A 21,997-nucleotide genomic window follows, 5' to 3' on the forward strand; every position below is an offset into this window, starting at 1 on the left:
AGAGTTGATGGCCTGAGGAAAAATAATATTAAATATTTTATTTTCATAAGTATAAAGAGTTTAATATAATTTTTAAAAATATGAAAATTAAAATATTAAAGATAATACGTAATTAGGCAGAATATAATGTCAAGGAGCTCTATATCCGGCGGTTCGGAAACAGAACAAAGTCATCAAAAGTAACTTTGTACGAGTTCTAAGTTATCAATGGTTACCATCCTAGTTGATGGGAATGAAATTAGATTAACGTGTCAATCACATTGCTTCTTCATTGGTTTTGTCATCATCGTACCTTTTGTTACTTGTATAATTGGCAGGAATAATGATGGGTATTGTACCGAGTATCTATTATTTTTGCTTGTGTAACAACAATAAGTTGTACTGTTTCAATTATTTGAGATGAAATGCTGTAAAAGTTGTTTTTAGTTAAATTAACAGTGTTAAATTATTTATTTATTTATTGTTAATTATATAAATTAATTATAATTATTTTTCATTTGTACTTCCAATTAATTAGTTCAAAAAAAAATTTAATGAGTACTCCTAATAATGTAAGTCAAGATTAAACCAATAGATATATTCGATCATGGAATATAATATGTTATATTTTTTGTCATTATAAGCAAGGTTTATCGCACCGAGTTGTATCGCTCAATACAAGACGATACATATCGATCTGATAGGAGGATCAGTATACGGATCATCCTCTATCAGGTAATACATATTATATGATCATATAATGAGCTATATGGGATTTGTATCTATCGATAACGATCGAATTTCGATCATTACCGATCAAAAACTTAAATTTTCATATTTTAAATGATCAATTTGATCGTTTGAACTATAGAAAAAGATTTTTAAACCATTTCCTCCACCATAATTGTTCGCTCAGTGTGCAAAGACAAAGGGAAGACAATAGCAACAGTCGCATTCCAATAATGCGACAGTTGCTATTGTTTTCTCAATTACATTCAATAACCCACTTGGTCCAAAGACATAACAATAACATGGATAGTAGTGCCTTGACCGATAATAGTGATAATGTGGAAGAGTCGATGGTCCTATCTACGTAATTGGATGGTGGTGCATGGATCGAGAAATAGTATTTTATATATGTCACTCGAGATTCAGATTATGAGGTCAACGAGATATTGATCAAGTTTATACATGAAAAGGAAAGGGAAAGACAATTGATGATTTTGAGTAGATGCAATAGAGCCTATACGACATAAACACAAGCTCATTGTATTCAAAGCCATCGTATTATAGAAAATCTTATGACCAACAACAGTACAGTTATAGTTAGTCATACTTCTCTAAGTAGTAGTATAATAATTAATCTTATAATAGGAAGCAATAAATGAATAATAAAAGTAGAAGCTTTAACATTCTCCATACCCCATGCTAATATATGCCACAATTGTTCTTGCCTTATAAGCTACCTCAGGCACATGTGATTCACAATGATTACACTATGATAATCAATATATTGATACACTAAAGACATACAATGTATCAATATATTATATCATGTGATCATTTTAAGGATTGTGTTCGACAAATATATCAAATTGATATACATATATATAAAATCGAGAACCTTAATCGATTGCACATGGAGTCCCATTATTATTTTTTACTAGTAGAATCATATATATTCATCGATTGATTATTTAAAATTTAAAATCAAGTTATTTAAAAAATAATATAATAATTAAAATTATTTGTTCGTAGATAATTCAATATTAATGAAAAAAAATCCTAAACATACTACAAAATTACTCCATAAAATCCAAAAAAAAAGTCACTATTCTTTCCCACTTTAAATTATTTTAACTAAAATTATATTAAATTTATATTTATTTCTAATTAAAAATCATAATTTATTTTTTTTTAAAAATTAAAGTTATTTTTGATAATTCATTTCGTTTGTTTTTGTCCAAGTCAATTCCTCTTTTCTTCATGAGTATTAGGGAACATGACTCTGCAATCAGTTGTTAGAATAAATAAGTGTCCATATATATATATATATATATATATATATATATATATATATATAGGTATATAAAGATTATATGTATATAGTAAGATTACAAATTATATGTTTCAGTAATCCATCATCTTCATAGTCTAATTATAGATATAAAAAAAAATTATCAGGATTCAAATTCTCGACTGAGTGAGATCGATATTGTAGATATAAATTTACCGAAATGTAACTTAAAATTTTGTAAGTGGATTTACGACACTATCATCAGATAAATTTTTAGTTTCATAAAATTTTCAGTATTTTCGATGGAATTTAGTGACGTCAGATACGGCGGTGTATATATATTCTTAAAATTTATAGGGTTAAATACCCCTATTTTGAAACCTCGGAAGGTTAGACGTGTAAAACCAAACTGTTGCCGTTAAAAGACAACGGCGTCGTTTCTTCGCCCTCCAGCTCTTCGTCTCCTCCTTCACCGCTCTCCACCGTATCGTGTGCCGCCATGAGCTTCGACTTGGTGCTGAAGCCGTGCTGCGATGGGTGCGGGTCGACGTCCGACCTCTACGGGAGCAATTGCAAGCACACCACGCTCTGCCTCTCCTGCGGCAAGACCATGGCGGCCAATCGCGGCCGCTGCCACCTCTGCGGCGCCTTCATCACCAAACTGATCCGGGTGAGCGCTTGATCCCCCTGTCAACCCAATCGGATCCGAGTCTTGCAGTTCAGACCTCGGGCTTTCTTTCCCTTTCCTTCTTTAGGATTTTGTCGGTTTTCGCAGACGTTTCAAGGTTAGGGTTTCGTCGATCTGAATCGGGGTATTTCTTTTTTCTTTTCTGATATCGATGGATTTGTATTTTGGTAAAGAGCAGGATCTGGAGTAGACATTTCGTTCAAATTCGATGCAAGATTTTTAATTCTCCTGATCAGAAGGGGGTTTTCCCTCCTTTCTTTGTCACCATATAACCTCTAGAATTGTTCCTCAACATGCCTTATCCTAGATGCTATTTCTATTTTTTTTCAGGTTAGGGTTTTCTTTGCATCGGAAGATTAGTGTTTCTTTTGATGTTGTCCGATTTCCCTTCTTAATTTGTGGTGGACTTGTGGTGGGTAAATTTATAGGACTCTTCTATGGTTACTTAATTCGGATGTGTGTGAAATTTGGTGTTTGGACAATTGAGGCAGGAGACGTAGAATCTACCCAATGGAAACCACAAATTTTGTTCTCCTGGTCCAGAACGGGTTGCTTTGTTGCCTTTCCAAGTGTATGACATGTGATCTCGTGCCAAGACGCACTCTGTCCAAGCATTATCATGTATTCGCTTTGAGTGTATAGTTTGATCAGTTGATATTTGAATTGTATTTAATGGTTCACGATGGATGTAGATTTTAATGGTATAGATAATATAATTAGATTATAACATCCCAGTTTAGTTCCACATCGGAAATAGGTTAAGACTTGGATTAATTCATAAGGTCTAATGGGTTTATTATTGTTCCTTTGACTTAGATTGTCAAAGGCACATCTCCTGTTCCTTGGTTTTTGGAAGCCATTTTCTCCAATATTGCTTCTGTTTTAAAGCAATTTTCAGCTTCAAACACTCTTCACCTTCCTAGAGAGCTCTTTGGTAGACTAGCTGTCTTTGGTATATATCTGGGATCTCCTTTTTTGTAATGCAGATGAACTTACTGTGGCTTAGTTTTTAATTAACCAGTAAAGTTTACTTCTGACTTAAGCATTTTGAGCTAGTGGTTCAGGTTCAACAAAGTTAAAGAGTTGTATAGGATCATGATATATATACTCAAGTAAAGAGTTGTGTAGGATCATGATATAGATATTCAAGTAAAGAGTTGGTGAATAGTGATATCCATACGTGTGGGATATTGATGATTGTTTAATACATTATTTAAGTATTTTTTTTCCTGTAAAATAGCTAGTAGGATACTGGATATTTTTCATTTTTTTTCTCGGATATTTTTTTATTTTCCCTAACTCAAAGTGTTCACTTAAAACTTTGTAATTCTAATATCATATTGTGGAGTTTTTGACTAGTCATCTCTAGCTTTCCTTTTCTTATATACAGAATATACAATTTTATGTTCAATATTTTGCATCTATAGGCCAATATCAATTATATGCCTACTGTCTCATACTTTCTATTTATTTCTGTAAGATTCATACTCTCTGGATGAAGCTATATTCAGAATTTGCTGAAATTTGTTGTTCTATGTGCACGAGGATACATAGTATTATTTCTTGAGTTGTCAGAGTTGTCTTCTTGGTATTTCTGTAATGGTCCATCGAATGTAGTCTTTTGAGAACTAACCATAGTTTATAATTCATTATTCAGTGGCTGTTAAGACAATTATTATTGTGCTACTGTTTAGATTATATTCAACAGCTGTCAAAAACTCCGAACAAATCGAACTCCCGACGTCCCAAAGCCAGTGAGGCTTTTCAGAGAATATATTTTCTTTAATTATTTACTTGCAACAAAAAACTGCATTTGTGATAACAATGCAGAACAACTCTGAATGACTTGCTACTATACACAGCATGTTACGGTAGACATGTATTATCATAGTAGAACAAAATTTTTTTTTGACATTTGTTATCTAGACTGCCTTTTCAAATCACCAAATGGTTATATTCTTTAGTGTGTTATTTACATTCTGTTGTTATATACTTGCATATATGTATTGTCCATGGAAGATTCTCTAGATGGATTCCTATTAGAAAATGGTAGAGCTTGTCATTGGAACTTACAAAATTCATGGTTGCGTCTACTTGATCTAGTTGTAACTTTGCTTCTTCTTTCCTATATAGGAATATAATGTACGGGCAAGTGCCAACATAGACAAAGCTTTCTATATCGGTAGGTTTGTAACTGGCTTGCCACCTTTTTCGAAGAAGAGTTCAGAGAACAGGTGGTCTCTTCACAAAGAAGGCCTTCAAGGACGCCAACTCACTGACACTTTGAAGGTATGCACAATCATCACCATGCTCTATGATCTTTCTTTGTATTTGTTTCCTTTATGATTAGTTTATATAAGATTGGGCCGGTTATCTATTGTGTTCTTGCAAAAGGTTACAAATACGAATTATGGCTTATTAGTAAAAGGACATGATGCAAGGTAGTGTATTTTAGGTATAATTTTGGTTAGGCTAGTTCAATAAACTATAGACAAGATGCAAGGAAGTCAAGTATAATCTGTTTGGTTTGTTCATACGAATATTAACGGTCCGAGCCTAAACCGAGATGTGGACTGCTCCTATTTCAAGCAATTCTGTCCAACCTATCAACAAAAATGAACTCTTTCAGTTAGGGCTCGTGAGCACAAGCCCTCTCTGTATGCACGGACTTTGCGCCCTGTTTTTTCTGTCACTTACCACCTTTCGCCACCAACCTCCATGCCACACATCAGACGCTGCTGATCTCAGGTATGCATCCTTCTCTCCTCTTCTTCCTCCTCCTTCACCGCCTCATTCTCCTCCTTTTCCTTCCTGTTCCTCTTTCCTCCACCACTTCCTCCATCCCCTCCTCTTCTTCTTCGCCTTCCTCCTTCCTCCACTGCTTCCTCCATCGCCTTCTTGTCTTCTTCGTTTTCCTCCTTCCTCCTTTTACTCAACTGCCTCCTTTTCTTCCTTCCTTTCCTCCTTCCTCTCTCTTCTTCTTCCTCCTCTCTTCCTCCACCACCTTCTCTTCTTCCTCCTCTTCTTCTCCTCCTCATCTTCTTCTCTCAGTATATATTGGTGTACCATTTGTCAGTCCACCGGTACTGACAGTACATACTGGTCTGACCAAGGAAGTACCCGACATGAAATTGCAATCCATGGACAGGACAACCAATAGAATAGTTCTTTGGCTTTAGAATTATTGAATTGATTTGTCAATCTAATTTATTTAGGTGTCTTAATCACCTTAAGGGTTCCAAAGTTGTTCCTTTATTGTTTGTTGCAGTATTTCATGCCTTAAGTAGAATGATAAACAAGAGGATTTGTTGCAATAGTTCATGGCTTAAAATAGAATGATAAACAAGAGGATTCGTTGTAATAGTTCATGGTTTAAGTAGAATCATAGACAAGAGGAAGGATAGATCTCCATGGCTCCATGCAGGTCTTTGGGAGGAAATTGAAGAAATTATTGTTTCTCATTCTTGTAACTGAGAAATGACAATATCTTTGTCTTGTCAAACAGTATAGTTAGTTTTTTTAAAAAATATATTTGCTATATTTAGAATGTGGGAGCTCTATGATCAAATTGGAGCAAAGGCTCCCATGTTCTTATTTGAGACAATGTATGAGTTTGACTTGCATCTGCATTATGCATTGTTCTTCGAGAATCTGTACTTAATAGGAACATAACAGGAATCTGATAGTTGTTGTAACAACATATGATTTTGTGAACATGAGCATTCTGGATGATTTTGCATGTTTTAGATTTTAAAGGACTTGAGGTTATTTATGTGGAAGTCTCTCAACGCTAGTTTTTTTGCATATGTTTTTATTTAAATATCAATGTCTAGCCAGTATGGCTGTTTGCCCTTATTGGTATTGGTATACCTTTCTTGAATTTAGATGTACTTAATGGAATGGTGCAGGAGAAGTACAAGAATAAACCATGGATATTGGAAGATGAGACTGGCCAGCATCAGTATCAAGGTCAAATTGAGGGCTCACAATCTACAACTGCTACTTATTATTTGCTAATGATGCATGGGAAGGAGTTCCTTGCTTTTCCTGCTGGTTCCTGGTACAAGTTTGTTTGTGGAGTTATGTGTATTGTTTCCTTGTCACTTCTGAAATCTCCTTGCTGTCCTTTTGTTTTCTCTTGGTTTCTGTTTTGTTCCCCCATCTTTCGTGGGCTAAATAACAAAAGATTGTTGATTTGCTTGGTTTGCTCCTTTTGAGGATTGTTGCAAATTTATATGAGATGAGGTTATAAATTATATCCATATTTATTGTCGTGATGCCTATACTATGTATTCCAAGTTGCTTTACATCTCATAATTGTTGGCCAATACTCAATCGTGAAGAGGTCTTATGTCTCATAATTCCAAGTTGCTTTACAGGTACAATTTTAGCAAAATTGCACAATACAAGCAATTAACTTTGGAAGAGGCTGAAGAGAAAATGAACAAGAGGAGACATAATGCAACTGGATATGAAAGGTGGATGATGAAGGCAGCAACTAACGGGGCTGCTGCTTTTGGTGAAGTAAAGAAGAATGAGGAAGCAAGCAAAGGTGAGGCTGATGGAAGCAGTCGCCTTAAGAAAGGAAAGAACAGTGATGATGGAGAGCATTCTGACAAGGGTGAAGAAAATGAGGATGAAGAGGAGGCAAGAAAGAATAGGCTTGGACTGAGCAAAAAGGGTGTTGATGATGATGAAGAAGGTGCAAAAGGGGGTGAATTTGATCTTGATGATGATGACATTGAAAAAGGTGGGTCCCAGTGTTACTGTTGTTGATGTTTTTAATACCTGTAATTTCAGAATATCTCTTCCAATAGTGGTATAATAAATCATGTATAGTGTTGTCTAGTTGTCTATAAGTTCATGATCATAGAATATCCAGTTACAGATGTTCATTGAATAAGCTAAACCAAGTCACCATGCGCTCAGGTTTGTCTGAGATAAAGGAACACATGAACTGAGTTGGTCTAAGTTGAATTCTGATTAGGGGATTGATACACCATACATGTGTTAATTATTTGTGGATGATATCTGATTCCATGTAAACTCACCACTATATCTGCCATAAATCTGATTGGGATTATTATCATCCTTATTTGTACTAAACAAATTTAGTACCTATCTGATGTGTGTTTTTATCTGCTGATCGGTTCATATTTTTTTACATCTTTTAGGTGATGACTGGGAGCATGAAGAAACTTTTACTGATGATGATGAAGCTGTTGGTAATGATCCAGAGGAAAGAGAAGATTTAGCTCCTGAGATTCCTGCTCCCCCTGAAATTAAACAGGTATCTTTTGCAGAAGTTTATGGCATGAAACTTTTTAGGCTTATGGCAACTACATCTTCCAGCAATGCTAGGATGAGATTTGATTTGTTGGATTTTTTTTCTTCTTTTTTTTGCATAAGATTTGACACTGCCTTAGATTTTGTCAAAACATAGTTTCTGAGGGACAAAGGATTAATTGTTTCTTTAGGGATTTTGGGTCTTTCATCTTTGTATAACTGCCTTCAGATTATTCAATAAGTTGATTTCATCAACTGCATACTGACATGATGCACTCTGAATCATTATATCCTTTTGTATCAGTTTGTGGATCGCTTCTGCTGCTACTGAGCATAAATTCACTAGTCACCCTCACATCTTGTTGCATCCATGGTTTGGGTTGAGTTGTTAATCATTTAGGCTTGTTACTTATTAAGATCAGATCCAGTGAGCTTAGGTTTCTTGATATAGTTTGAATCAATTTTATAGTTATTCTTCGTAGGATTCAGTCTCAGTTCTGGATCAGTTCATGTCCCTTTTCTAATTGGTTTTAAATTATCATTATTTGGGAAAGGGCCACGAGACATACCGCTAAAGGAGTGGGCAGCTAGGCCCTTAAACAACCAACCATATATGTGTTTTAAGAATCTTGTTTGGACTCAAGTAGGTGGTAATTTATTATATTCTTTGGTTCGAATGTCATAGGTTTTCTTGAACCGACTTAACAGATTGGAAACTGAAATTGCCTTCTGGTTTCTACAGAACACAAATTTTCTTTAAATCCTGGAAGAAATATAATTGGGATCCAGTGCTTGGAAAGAAATTTATAATTGCTATTTACAATGATTATTACATCCTATGAGACTCATTCTGACTGTGTCGCTTTAATATATTTAAGCCGAAAAGTCGTGCCCTTAAATAATGATGTATGGTACTATGGTCTACATTTTATGAATGAAGGAATAAAGGAATCCCTCGTATGCCAGACATGCCCTGGTTGCTCTCTTCTCACTTATAGTAACCCTTTCTTTCCCTGCAGTATTTTCTTCCTACTATCCTTGATCCCTACCTTCTAATGTGCATTCTATTTGCTGTCCTGATCATAGATCTTAAGATGAGATCAAATTGATTAGTTGAGATATTCATGATGGAAGGCACCACCATGTGGTCTGAGATTTGGTGCTTTGCTTGCATCACATCTATGATCAGTGGTTCTTTGATTTACTTTTTTCAGAAGACTTTCATAATTTATGGAAACTTGAGATATGAAGAAAGCACGTAGTATTATTGTCATGGGCTTGAGAGACTTGTTGACATGGATATGATCGACAGGGCAAACACCCAAAGTCTAGATATGGCGATGCTATATCTATATGTATAAAGCAAATAAATATGCATATGCATTCTATTTGTACTACTGTCTGCACTGTATCTATATAGATGCTGGTGTTTTGATTGATTTATTTTTGAGCGGTTATAGATGCTGAGAACTTGTCGTCATCTAGTAGTTGCTTATCTATATCAGAGAAGCCTTCATTGTTCTCCAACATTTAATAATGATGCAAATTTTAGTAAATATTGAAGTTATTGCTAATTATAAAAAACAGTTTCTGATATTTTAAATTAGTTTATAAAATTAAGAAGCTGTGCCTTTATTCATTTTCTGTTCATCAAACTTGATTAATATGTTGTCTATATGTTAACTTGGTCTTCTAGGAAGTTTTCTTGGCCAATAATGCTGGTTTACTATTTGTAATGTGCACAGGATGATGAGGAGGAAGACGAAGAAGATGGTGGGTTGAGTAAATCTGGAAAGGAGTTGAAAAAACTGCTTGGACGAGCTGCTGGATTAAACGAATCTGATGGTGAAGAAGAAGATGATGATGACGATGTAAGTGTTTATTTGGCATTTCACAATCTGTGAGTTTGTCTACTCTTTCTCGTTGTTTCTCCATGTCCTCTGGATCATAGGATGTGCATGCTGTAATAATTAGTCTGGTAGTCTGGTTGTGCATGCTGTAATAATTACATGTAGGATCCTTTTTTATTTTGCATTGCCTTTTTGACAAGCATCTTTCTTTCCTTTGGACTGTATGAGTCAGTAATTGCTAGATTGTGTGGTAATGCAATACATATACATATATAATTATGTTATTCACAGATTATTTGGCTTATATGTGTTTGGATTTATTTATTTACAACAACACAAGTTGTTAAGATGTTCATGTTGTAGCTATATTTTCTTTTAAGACACACATAGACTCCATTAAAATTTTTGGTCATATGTGTCTCCATCAAAGATCATATCCACAATCATTGAAATGCTAAATTCTTGCAATAAAACTGAGAACGGTATATGAATATATTCTTCACTGTATATATATGATTTCAAATGGTTGCTGCAACATATATATGCATAACATTTAGTGTTTTTGCATACACTAATTACTTCACTGCAGATTAAGCTTTTCAGCTTTTCATTGTTTAAATTTCTCATGTCATGAACCTTGAGCCACCTCGCTTTTGCTAAAAGTACATTTTTTGAATTGTTTTGACCATTTGGGCACCAAGTTGAAGCTGAGATTCTTCTATGCTGTTGTACTGAAGGTCTCCAACAATTGGAATATTGGAACCTTCACAATCTGAATGTGTACTTTTCTATTATATTATCTTACTACCAGCTGTTGCTAGGATTTATGACATGTTACCAAGTTTATTGGGCTGTCAAGATATTCTATAAATCATCAAACTGGATTGTTTCTATAAATCTTAATATTCTGTATTTCATGTCTAGGATGAAGAAATTGGCATGTCTCCTGTGCTGGCTCCAAAACAAAAGGATGCCCCCAAAGACGAACCAACAGAAAACACTCCCTCAAAAGCAGCACCTCCCTCTGGACCTGCCCGTTCTACTCCAACTACATCAAAATCATCTAAAGCAAAGAGGAAACCTGGGAGTGATGATGTGAAGAGCAATAATGGTTTACCTGTGAAGAAGATGAAGGATAATGTATGTACTCCATTATATGATTCTTAGGATTCTTTGGTTTATAAGTCTTGTTGTTGTCAATGGCATACTGAAGCAAGTGCACTGCTGTTATTCAGTCTTGCATTTATGATAAATCAATTTTCTCTGTTTCAGCCAAGTGCTAAGGATGAGCTTCCCACTTCATCTAAATCTAATGTACTTCCAAAATCATCTCCTGCTACAACTTCCAGACCTGGGTCAACACCTTCTACAGCTCCAGTAACAGAGGATGAAATTCGAACTGTACTCCTTTCTGCCACTCCTTTGACAACACAGGACTTGGTTGCAAAATTCAAAGCCAGGCTAAAATCTCAAGAGGTTTGTTGATATTGTTATTGTTTTACTTTCTCTGAGGTTGATAATGCTGCACAGTTTCTGGCATATAGTTTTCTAGTCCCTAAATCAAACACCAGATTTTTCAGGGTAAAGGTGCAACCAAAGGAAGCCACTCTTTCAGTTTTCATGTTTCTGAAGTTCTTTGATTTCTCAACATCTATAACTTAGCATAGTTACGTACTTTGCCCCAGTAATTTGTAACTCATAGGTCGCTAATCATGAATCATTGTTCCCACTTTGATTGGAAATCTTATGTTGTCGTTCATGGGGATAACCTTACTCCTATACATGGAGTGATAAGCATGTCTTACCTCTGTTCCCCAGATTCTATAGTGGTGGGAGACTTGTTTACTGGGTTGTCCAGGGTTGCCTGTTTTGAGCATCTGTATCGGTTCTGCTAAACCCATAACCTTATCCAACTATACTTGCTCGCTGTGAATACTTGGTTTTGAATGTCTATTCTTCTGTTTAACTGGAATTTCGGAGACCACGATATTGTATAGTTTGGCTAAAATGACTCTTGATTTTGTTATTACATGCTGTCTTTTAGGCATCTGGGAATGTTGCCTAGGTGATGAAGCCTTTGGTTTGAACCTTTCATAGGTAGGCTGATCGACATCGAATTCCCTCATACCATCTGCAAAGTACTTAGTTTGTTTGGTCAGGTGAATTTATGTGAGTTTTTTTGTCACTGGGGCGTCAATGCTATTTAGGTTTATGAAAACTATGTGAAAAATGTTTCACCTAGGGATCCTTTTTATGTGTTCCATTAAATACTTTTACCTTTTTTTTGTGATTGACATTTTAGCTCCTGGTTTGTATGCATCACACTCTTAGTTTAGCTATATCACTTCTTAGAACATCTGCAGTTGTTTGGTATGTGTTACACCGTTCAATTGCTTTCTAGCTTGTCAAAAATATATTCATGATTTCTATAACACAATAAAAATTGTTTCAGACTGCTAGTCTCTACTAATGAGATTACTGCCTTGTCCCTTTCTGGAAAACAACTTGCAATTATCAATTGCTTTATTACCTGATATCACTCAAATAAATTTTTTGCAGGATAAGAATGCCTTTGCGGACATCCTCCGGAGGATATCAAAAATACAGAAGGCTAATGGTCACAACTACATTGTGCTGAGAGATAAATAGTACAGTGTCATATAGTTTCCTCGGCCTTCTGGTGATGTTGCATCAGACTTTTTTGCCGAGTCTCCAAGGTTACCGCTCCTTCGAGTGCGACAAACACAAATCGGAATAAAAGTGTTATCAAATAATATTTGGAAAGGTTTCGGTGGATACTATAAAAGCAGGCTTAATTGTATATTTGTAGATTGTGTACTCGCCTGACTTTGCATGCGAAGACTCCGTTGCTTCACAGGCTATGCAGTTCTTGAAACCTTACAATGCAGTTGTGGTTGAAATGGCTTAAACTTGTTTAATTGTTCATTTGCACAAATTGATGTAGCTGTGACCTTTTCTTCTTGACTTTTAAATTCTTCACGTATATAGATGAATTAATTTGCACAAATTCATTTGTGCAAATTCTTCACCGCATGGTTGAAATGACTTTTAAATTCATTTGCACAAATTAATCGCATATAGATGAATTACCGTAATTCATCTATATACGATTAAGGTTTTAGGATTTGGAGGGATATGTATGTTAAAAAGTAAATATAGAGGGGAAAATCATGGATTTCAAAGAATGCTTCTGTAATTTTATCATGAAAATAAACAATAATCTTGAAATAGGTTTTCGTATTATGTATTTATTTGAAAAAAAATGCTCATTTTATTGAAGCATTACAAGTGTCCGAGATAATGGTATTATTATACATTGCGTCTTAACCTAACCACTAGATTGCCTCTTCATAGTATATTACGGGTGCATGATTCTTTGTCCTTAATCGCCTCCTTAAATCAATTAAAACTTCTTATCTCGAAAATAATGGTGGATGAAGTTTTAATTGATAATTACTACGGTCAATAGGTTTATGCATAGTTTAATTGGTACCAATTAAAAAGCTCTTATTCTTATCGGTTTACAATTTAGGAAATCAATTAACTAACATAAATTAAAATTTCGAGATACAAATAAGCTGTAATTAGTAGTGTAATAATGTACCCCAAAACCAAAATTGAAAATCCTATATCCACGCGTTACTCCCTCCACCCAACAAACGCTTGACACAGATCGCAAAGCACTCTGCAGCAAACCGCTCCGTTGTTGTACAGCACATACGTCAAAGCACCCTCCACAAAACTGCTCTGCTGCCGTACGAGAGAACGAGAGAGAGAGAGAGCAGGCTGGAGAGGAATTCGCGCGCCTCGACGGTCGCCAGCCGCCCGCGCCAGGTACGAAGTCGCCGCTGTCGCCGTGTCCTACGGCGTTGTTATCTTCGTCTGATCATGGAAGTTGCAGCTGTCGGATTGGATACTAGACCTAGAAGGAGGAGGGAGAAGAAGAGGAGGACGAGGCCGGCATCGCTCGAAAGAGGTAGAACTCCTTCGTGCTCAGCCTCCAATAATAGAGTTCATGGATCTGGCAGGTATTTGTCGTTTTGTGAACTACATCGACTAGGTATTTTGCATCATACAATGTGTATCCTTTAACGTTATCTTTCTGCCTTTGCTGAGTAACAATGATCGATTCATGAATAGATAATTGAAGTCTTTTTCTCTAGTTCAGATGCAAAGGCGCATTTTAGTGCGGAATGTAGTCGACGATTTGCTTAACAGATATGATTTCAGAATTTTTTCTGCCTTAAGTATTTCATGAATTTAAGGGTTAGTGCGAACTTGAACTTTTCTTATAATAATTCACCCTGAGAACTCCTTCAAGCTCACTATCAGTAATTTGTCTTTCGTGCTTTACGCCACACATTTTTAGAACGTGTATCAATCGGCATTGCTTGGAGTTTCATAGAGGTAGGGATGCAAACATTGACCCTCTTTGGACCTGCATTGGTGGGAGTCTCATGCTTTAGTTTTGCTCTTTATTTTCATTTTCTCTAGAAATTACGAGCCATTTTTTTGGTAAATGAAGTGAGATTGATTGGGAGAAGAATAAATGGGCTCTTCTTTGAGGCTTGTTTGTTGAAAATGCGAACACATATGTTGAGACTGGTAGGAAGTATGATCTGGTGAAATAAGTTTGGAGTTCGATACTGGATCCATCCATCAGGCAGAGAAATGGGCTTCTGATCTGATAGATATGAGCCTTTCACAAGCATGAGTAGATTTTCATTTCTTCACAGACAAAACACATTCAAGATTGTTTGTTGTTAACAGTCTCTGTAATTTCTGCTAAACAAATCACCCTTGTTAAAGTGCATAATGTATATACTCTGTACGTCATTGAACACAAAAGAAAATCGATACATTGTCTGTCAATACAACCTTAATAAATTTGGATGTAATAAAGCCACAGTGAGAAAGTCGATAATTAATCTGTTTTTGTGAAAAGCTCATAAGTCAATAACAAATCAAAGCCAAATGAAAAAAAAATCTCAATATAGAAGCTAAAATTGGCAGATTCTGGTAGATTTTATTTGAGAAAAAAATTACCTTAGGTAAAATCATTAAAATACCTGAAAAACATTAAAATTTAGCTGAGAAAGCTAATATGACTTTGTGAATTTTCAGGAGTAGGCTTTTTTGGTACATTTATTCAGCCAACTGTGAATCTGCAAACTCTTCAAATTTTATCTTGTTTGCTTGACTATACAAGATGGTAACTTTTATCATTTCTTCTGGGAGGTCTCACATCCACATAGCAGCATAGAAAATACATTAAGTGCCAAGTATCGCTAATCTGTCAACCAGTTGCCCATGTCCAAGTCCACTGACGCTCAACTACCAAAAGACAAAAGTTCTCAAGCTGGTTGGACAAATTGTGTCCCTTTCTTTTGATTTCATCAATAGTTTTCCATATGAGTATTGCTTAAATCTTGACTTGTGCTCTTGTCCAGTGATTTAAAAAGCGCTAGGCGCCAAAAGGCGTTAAGGTCAAAAAACGCCCGAGGCGCTAAGCGCTCGCCCGAGCGAAGCGAGGCGTTAAAATATAAAAATATATAATATAATTAATAAATATAATTATTTAAAATTTTAAATAAAAATATGCTATTAAATTAAGAAAATCTAAGATACAAAATCATAATGTCACATTAACAAAAAGTTTTAAAATTTAAAATAATATATTATTAATCTAATAAATACAAATACTATTATTAGTATACTGTTAACAGTATACAGAAGGAGAAGAAGGAAGAGGAGTGTAAGGGGATGCTGACTGAGAAAAGAGGAAGTGGCAGTGGGAGCGGGAGTGTAAGGAGGCAACGGCAGCAGAAGCGGCGACAACGACAGCGGGAGCAGGAGTGGCGAGCGGCGACAACGGCAGCGACAGCGGTAGCGAGTAGCGACAGCAGCAAGCAGCGGGAGCGGCAGCGGCAGCGGCAACGAGCAGGGTTAGGGTTGGGCAGCAACAGCTGATATTGGTGCTTTAGTTGGTTCGATTGAACCAACTAAAGCACCGGAGACCGAACCAGACCTAAAACGTTGGTTTGGTCACCTGATTTAACCCAGGCGCTCGCCCAAAGAACCCAGTGCCCAGGCGGCGCCTCTTTGAAGCGCCCCGCCTGGAAGTGAAGCGAGGCGCTCAGGCCTCGCCTCGCCTCGCCCGAGCGCCTAGGCGAGCGCCCGAGCGCCTTTTTAAATCACTGCTCTTGTCTGGACATATAAACTCAAAGATTCCCTACTGAGTGTTACTTGTTTAATCGATTAAATTTGGCATGGTCAATTAGTATTGGTTGAGTCTCAGTTCATGTCAAGATGGTTCTAGGATCCAACCATCTCCAGTCTTAGAATAAATTGGGTTTGGTAAAGATTCCCAACTGAAAATAACTTGCATATTAGATTAAGTCTGGTGTGGTCCATAGTTGCCACAATTATTTATGTCGAGAGGGTGGTTCTAGGAGCTACCCACCTCCAATATCAATCTTCATCCTGGGACAACAAAAACCACTGTCAAGTATTGTTTGAGACATAGCCCAAGAGAGCCTTCTATTGTGTTCTCCTCTCCAGAGTTGATCTGCACTGGGATACATACATACTATTGTGGTTTGTCCTTTTTATATGTTTTCAATATATATGAAGCTTAAATACTTCGCTTTGCATTTGACATGGCAGATTACTTATCATTTTGATGTTTCTAAGTGAATTTTCTGTCATTGGTGGCTTACACATTTAATCCATTGTTGAAACTTATTGATAACTTGGTCATTAACATATCTAGTGGTATAATCTCTTTTCATACTGTTATGGAGATTTCTTTTCTGTAAATGTAAGTGCCTTTTGCTGTTGTACATTAGAATGTAATATTAGATGATGCTTTGCAAAGATGCTTCAACCTTTCTTATTTGCTAAGCTGATATCGGGCATTCCCATGATGTACAAGGTTGTTGAGAACTCATTTCATCAATTACACTGGGATGCCACTTTCATTCGGCACTGGTGATCATGGAATGTTTAGAACATTGCTGTGCCTCTTATTCCAACAACACTAACCTAAAAAGGATTTAAGATGCCATATTTAGATGAGTATATCATGTTAAACAAGCTTATGAACCAATTCATACATCCTTATGCAAGTAAAGGCAAATGCATAAACATTAATACTTGAAAATTTCATTTGTGTCATTTATTCCTTTACCTACATATACAGAATGGCATGTTCTTATAATATAGCATGTTTTTTCTGAAAAAATGTTCAGGTCCTGAGTTAAAGGAAATGATTGGTAGCGGCATTTTTGCAGTTAACAATGATGATGTTCAATTAGAATCAGAGAATTCTTTTTTGACTTCTAGCTATGGGACATATTCACATAACTATCAGGTATTGTACTCTATCCACCATGAAAATTAAATACTGTTTAAATTTCTGAATTGTAGCTTTTGTAAAACTTTAATTTCTGTGTTTAATTTTATATACTGTGAAGGGAAGTGTTAAATGCTATAGTTACCCACACTGGTTATGATTTACACTTATGCACGAGAAATTTTTTTCACTGAAATTATTAATTGAATGCAAGATCTTTGAATTGATTGTGAACAATTATAAATATTTCATTTTGTGAGAACAATTAGATTCCTGACCTTAATTTTGATTGCCTATAGATATATGATTGTTTTATTGTGTAACCGTAATTTCTTTTTAATGCAATTGGCCAGTTCTGTTTCAATGGCAAAGGAACCATTTTACCTGAGAAACCAATGCTATTGGCTGGGGTTGCCAAGCAGCGAGAATTAAGTGGAACTCTGCTGAGTGAATCAGAACCTAGATTGAAGAAACGATTATCTGATGCGAAATCCAGGGAACTTAGTGGGCATGGCATCTTTGCTCGTCCACGAGAAGTTCCCCTTAGGCCATTGGCAGCACAATATTTGGAGCTGAATGACAAGGGCCTTGGAAGAACTACGCCAAGAAAATCACCCCCAACGGTAAATATTGCACAAGTCAGTCAGTCGATGCTTAAATTTTTTGGTGCCTCGACTTCTTTCCCCTTAGGTTTCTCTTCCTAGATGTGCATTATATTGTGGCTTTCTTCCTACTGTCTTCTTTAAATATGTATATTTGATGGTTCTGTATTGTCACTATGGCAGCGTACTGCTGGTCCGAACAATTTCTTGTTTGGTGATGAAATTCCAGCCAGAACTTCCAAGAAAATGCATGCTAAGAAAATAGCAGATCTAATTGGCAATGGCATCTTCAAAGATGTTGCACCGCCAGGATTCTCTGAAAAGACACGAAGCAAAGCAAAGCTGAAAGAATTGATCGGTAATGATATCTTTGCTGATAGGAAGGATCCTCCTCGATACTACTTTGGTGGTATCCGCAAACCTCCAGGTGGTGAGAGCAGCATCACACTAGCTTGACATTTCTCTTCTTTCATCTCTTGTGTTCTTCCTGAATGTTGTGTTAAAGGCATTTGATCCAAATTGAGGTATCCTTCATGATGTTATCCTGGTATCAGATGATCTAATGATCTAGTCGATCCTGGAACTTTGTGACAATTTGTGACACATTTAATGTGACAATTGAACTTATTTCATTGTAATTGCTGTTTGCCTGTTACCAGTATGGTGAACTACTCTCTTACTAAAGATATGCTACTGTTGTAGTCTTTCTGGAGAACAAGAGTGTCAGCCTTAGGTCTTACTAATTTGATCAAACTAGATTTCTCTTGATGCATACGTACAGTGGCGTGGCCATCGTTAAATGTGCCGATTTTGATTAAAAATAATAATGAATATTAAATAAATAAACAAACAAAAAAAAGAAAAGAATCCAAAGGTGCATAAGGATTCATCAAGATTTCTACTGGATTCAATTGGTAATCTAAATGTGGAGGGATTAATCAAGATTTATACTAGGTATTGTCTTATATCCTAGCCCCCAATTTATGCAGCCTCGATTGAGTTAAATACTTTGGGAATCCAATGTTTCTATTACCAATTTTAAATTTGAGCAGTCGGTGAAGCTCGATGTTGCCTTTAAAGAGGGCATCGACCCTATGATTCTCTCCTCCTGAGGTGCTCAATTTTTGTGACCTCAGCTTCATACATTGTCATTGTATCATCTCGAGCCTTCTAGTTTTCATTCACTTAGTTCCCAACAAATTATGTGGTTATTGATGAGGAGCTTTCAGGCTAGCTGAGGCGAGGAGAGTAGTGTCTCATATTCCACCTTGTTGTTGGTTACTTCAAAGCTAAAACAAAGGGCATGCTCATAGGTCTACCTATCAGGTCCCTATAGAAACAGATCTCCTCTGCCCCTAGTGGCAAGCGGCAATAGCCAAACCATTTATATGGACTCATTGCCGATCTGCATTATGGTCTTTGAGGTTGGATAGGTGAGATTTTAGATAAAGTCAACTAACAATTGACTTTTAATTAGCATCCTTGGCATGCAGTAGATGTGGAGTTCAATCAACAACTTTAATTGCCCCTCAAGGCATTAGATTTTGAAAAGATCTACCGGTTAGTGAATATTAGGGTGTTGGCATAGAGAAAAACTCTGTCACTCCACACGTTATTGAGGTAATAAATTGACCTCTGAATACCTTCTACTTCTCAAATTAAGCATAACCAAAGTTCATGTGATAGGTAAGAATAGATGTATTGTGGTATAATAGCCAGGTAGTTATTTAGGCTATCAAGGGTTGTATAGAATCTTTCAGTATATTTGACATTGCTAGAGCTCTTCAAGACTCAGAGAAAGCACTTAATCGCTTGATCGAGATAAAAAGTAATTGAATACTGTAATATGCCCCATTAGCATTTGGACTTCCTTCATCAAGGTAGGTGGCTTTATCTCTTAGATGGTCCTCACCTTCTCTAGGTTTCATAGTAATCCCCCTTTAGTGAATGATGAACCCTAAGAACCTTTAAGATTAGACTTTAAAAATATACTTGATCGGTTTCAAACACATGTTGAATCTCATAAGAGTCTTGAAAGCCTCAATCAAGTCTTCCATGTCTGAGTTTATCTTTTTACTCTTCACGAATATATCATCCATATAAGCCTCCATATTCCGTTCAATCTATAACTTAAATATTTTATTTATTATTCATTGATAGGTTGCTTCAATAACTCAAAGGGCATAACTTGGTAGCATTATGTGCTAGTATCCATAATAAAGTGTTCTCTTGAACTTAGAATGTTATTTGGAGTTTCTTATATTTAGAGAAGGCATCATATAGCTTATCTTTTAGACAAACATTATTCAGATCACTATAGTTAATACATATTCTTTATTTGTCATTAGATATTTTTATTATTATAATATTTGTGAGTCACTTCAAGTACTAGGCTTTGGGGATGCAACTGCTTTTAACAACTTGTCCACTTCTTCCTCAATAACTTATTGATAATCTAGCGTAAACTTTCATAGCCTAGAAAGTTGATGAGTTTTATTCTTTTGTCTTCGACGAGGGCTACCCCAACCATTACATTCTAAACAAGATGGCTTGGGTCCATAGAGACTTTGATCAATAGGTGATTCGGCATGAGATATAGTGGTTAGAGTTTTGACTCATCTTACTGATCCAATTATTGGATTGACATTAGGGCCTTAAGTGTAAAGACACCAACACTTAAGCAACATTTATACTATTTGGTTAGGTTGCTCTATAGTTTTCGACTAACACAGGAGGGAAACTTCATTATCATATAATGTGTGGATGCCATAGCTCAAAGATGTTGAAAGTTGACCTCCCAATGACAGTATTTAAGGTTGAGGGGATGTTGACTATCAAGAATGTTATTTTGATCATTTTCAAATAAAAAGTCAATCTCCCGATGATACCATTGTATGAGGGATGTTGTTTTGATCATTTTCTAGTACGGGCTCGAGCCAAATATATTATAGAGATTCAACAAATCAAGAGAGGAGATAGATTTACCATTAACCAAATCAAGGTAGAAGACATTTGGATGAGGTTAATAGAGTTCAAACTTATTTTTTAAAATACACTAAAATAGAGTATGTCAATTAAACTATTTATGTCGATTATGACCCTCTTGATAAGGGCATTCATGATTCGAACCAAGACCAGCAAAGTAAGATCATAGTTTGGATTGAGATGGTTCACCTTCTTCTGAAGGTGATATGTGGATCCTCATTGAAGCGATATCACTTCTTGATGTTGTTTCAAGCAAAACCTTTTTAGCCAAGGAGCTATCCCTCTTAGCAGACCATTAATAATGACATCAATTTGCATCTCTATGGGTCACTAGGATTATGGAGATATCTTTCCGAGTTAGTTTTTCGTAAGATGTCTACCTCTTATGAACTTTTATTATTGGTTCCTTTAATTTAGGATAGTTATTAGTATCATACTCGTGGTCTCGATAAAATTTTTGATATTTCACTTTGTCATGCCTTTCGAGAATAACCTCATTAGGTGGAGCTTCTTCAATAATCTCTTCTCTTTGATATAGAGAGAGACTTCAGGAGGCATTTAATACAATGAAGTTTTTTCTATTGAATCTTGGATTTTGATGATGAAATCAATTGATAAGTTTATGATCTAATCTATGTTTTAAGTAACGTAGGACTAACTTCGATCAGAAAAAATAAATAGATTAAAGTAGGAGAAATCAGATGTTAGGTCGGAGTGAAACATGTCAGGAGATCGGTCGACGTACCGGTAAAAAGTCTTTGTGTTATGAGTTCGGGCATCGGGTCGAATGATCGAACATTGCACTAAGGAGATCGGAAGTTGCAGGAGTCGATATATCGATTGAGCAATACGCTGAATGAGAGGATGATGCGCGAAAGGATCGGACGATGTGCTGGAAGAACCAATGACTTGCCGGACAACAATGATTCATGCTTTGTAATAATTTGTCTAGATCGAATTAGTTTAGGTCTAATTGAGTTGATATTGAGATGAAACAATGTCAACTTAATTATGGGCCCATTGGGCTTGAGCTAGGGCTGTTTTGGGCCAAGTGATACCCATGCAGCAATCCTTAGTAGGCCCAAGCGGTGCCATCGCTTGGGACTCGACCTCTCAAGTTGTCTGGGTGATGGTACCACCCAGACATAGTCTTCAAGACTATGTCAAGCGATGGTACCGTTAGATTGGACGATGGTATTGCCCAATGTTAGTGTC

The 21,997-nt window shown here is 36.1% G+C and overlaps 2 protein-coding genes across 2 annotated transcripts; both read left to right on the forward strand.

The window, feature by feature from the left end:
* Positions 1–2,381: 2,381 nt before the first annotated feature.
* LOC135597251 (transcription initiation factor IIF subunit alpha-like) lies at positions 2,382–12,759 on the forward strand. The gene is made up of 9 exons (XM_065089960.1): positions 2,382–2,666; positions 4,818–4,973; positions 6,593–6,744; positions 7,064–7,434; positions 7,859–7,974; positions 9,716–9,841; positions 10,745–10,960; positions 11,093–11,296; positions 12,380–12,759. The coding sequence occupies exons 1-9, from the start codon at positions 2,496–2,498 to the stop codon at positions 12,467–12,469; spliced, it is 1,602 nt and encodes a 533-aa protein (XP_064946032.1). The 5' UTR covers positions 2,382–2,495; the 3' UTR covers positions 12,470–12,759.
* Positions 12,760–13,465: 706 nt separating this feature from the next.
* LOC135597252 (uncharacterized) lies at positions 13,466–18,454 on the forward strand. Its single transcript, XM_065089961.1, has 5 exons — positions 13,466–13,675; positions 13,743–13,869; positions 17,092–17,213; positions 17,549–17,818; positions 17,981–18,454. The coding sequence occupies exons 2-5, from the start codon at positions 13,857–13,859 to the stop codon at positions 18,251–18,253; spliced, it is 678 nt and encodes a 225-aa protein (XP_064946033.1). The 5' UTR covers positions 13,466–13,675; positions 13,743–13,856; the 3' UTR covers positions 18,254–18,454.
* The last annotated feature ends 3,543 nt before the right edge of the window (positions 18,455–21,997 follow it).

The sequence above is a fragment of the Musa acuminata genome, chromosome BXJ1-11, assembly GCF_036884655.1.
Source record: "Musa acuminata AAA Group cultivar baxijiao chromosome BXJ1-11, Cavendish_Baxijiao_AAA, whole genome shotgun sequence".
Lineage (NCBI taxonomy): Eukaryota > Viridiplantae > Streptophyta > Magnoliopsida > Zingiberales > Musaceae > Musa > Musa acuminata.

What these genes read in the sequence shown, in the direction of transcription:
- LOC135597251 (XM_065089960.1), top strand. Translation starts at nt 2,496, where the DNA reads ATGAGCTTCGACTTGGTGCTGAAGCCGTGCTGCGATGGGTGCGGGTCG. An exon ending in AACTCACTGACACTTTGAAG is followed by an intron (nt 4,974 to 6,592) that starts GTATGCACAATC and finishes GGAATGGTGCAG; the next exon opens with GAGAAGTACAAGAATAAACC. An exon ending in AAGAAGATGATGATGACGAT is followed by an intron (nt 9,842 to 10,744) that starts GTAAGTGTTTAT and finishes TTTCATGTCTAG; the next exon opens with GATGAAGAAATTGGCATGTC.
- LOC135597252 (XM_065089961.1), top strand. An exon ending in CATATTCACATAACTATCAG is followed by an intron (nt 17,214 to 17,548) that starts GTATTGTACTCT and finishes GCAATTGGCCAG; the next exon opens with TTCTGTTTCAATGGCAAAGG. An exon ending in CAAGAAAATCACCCCCAACG is followed by an intron (nt 17,819 to 17,980) that starts GTAAATATTGCA and finishes TCACTATGGCAG; the next exon opens with CGTACTGCTGGTCCGAACAA.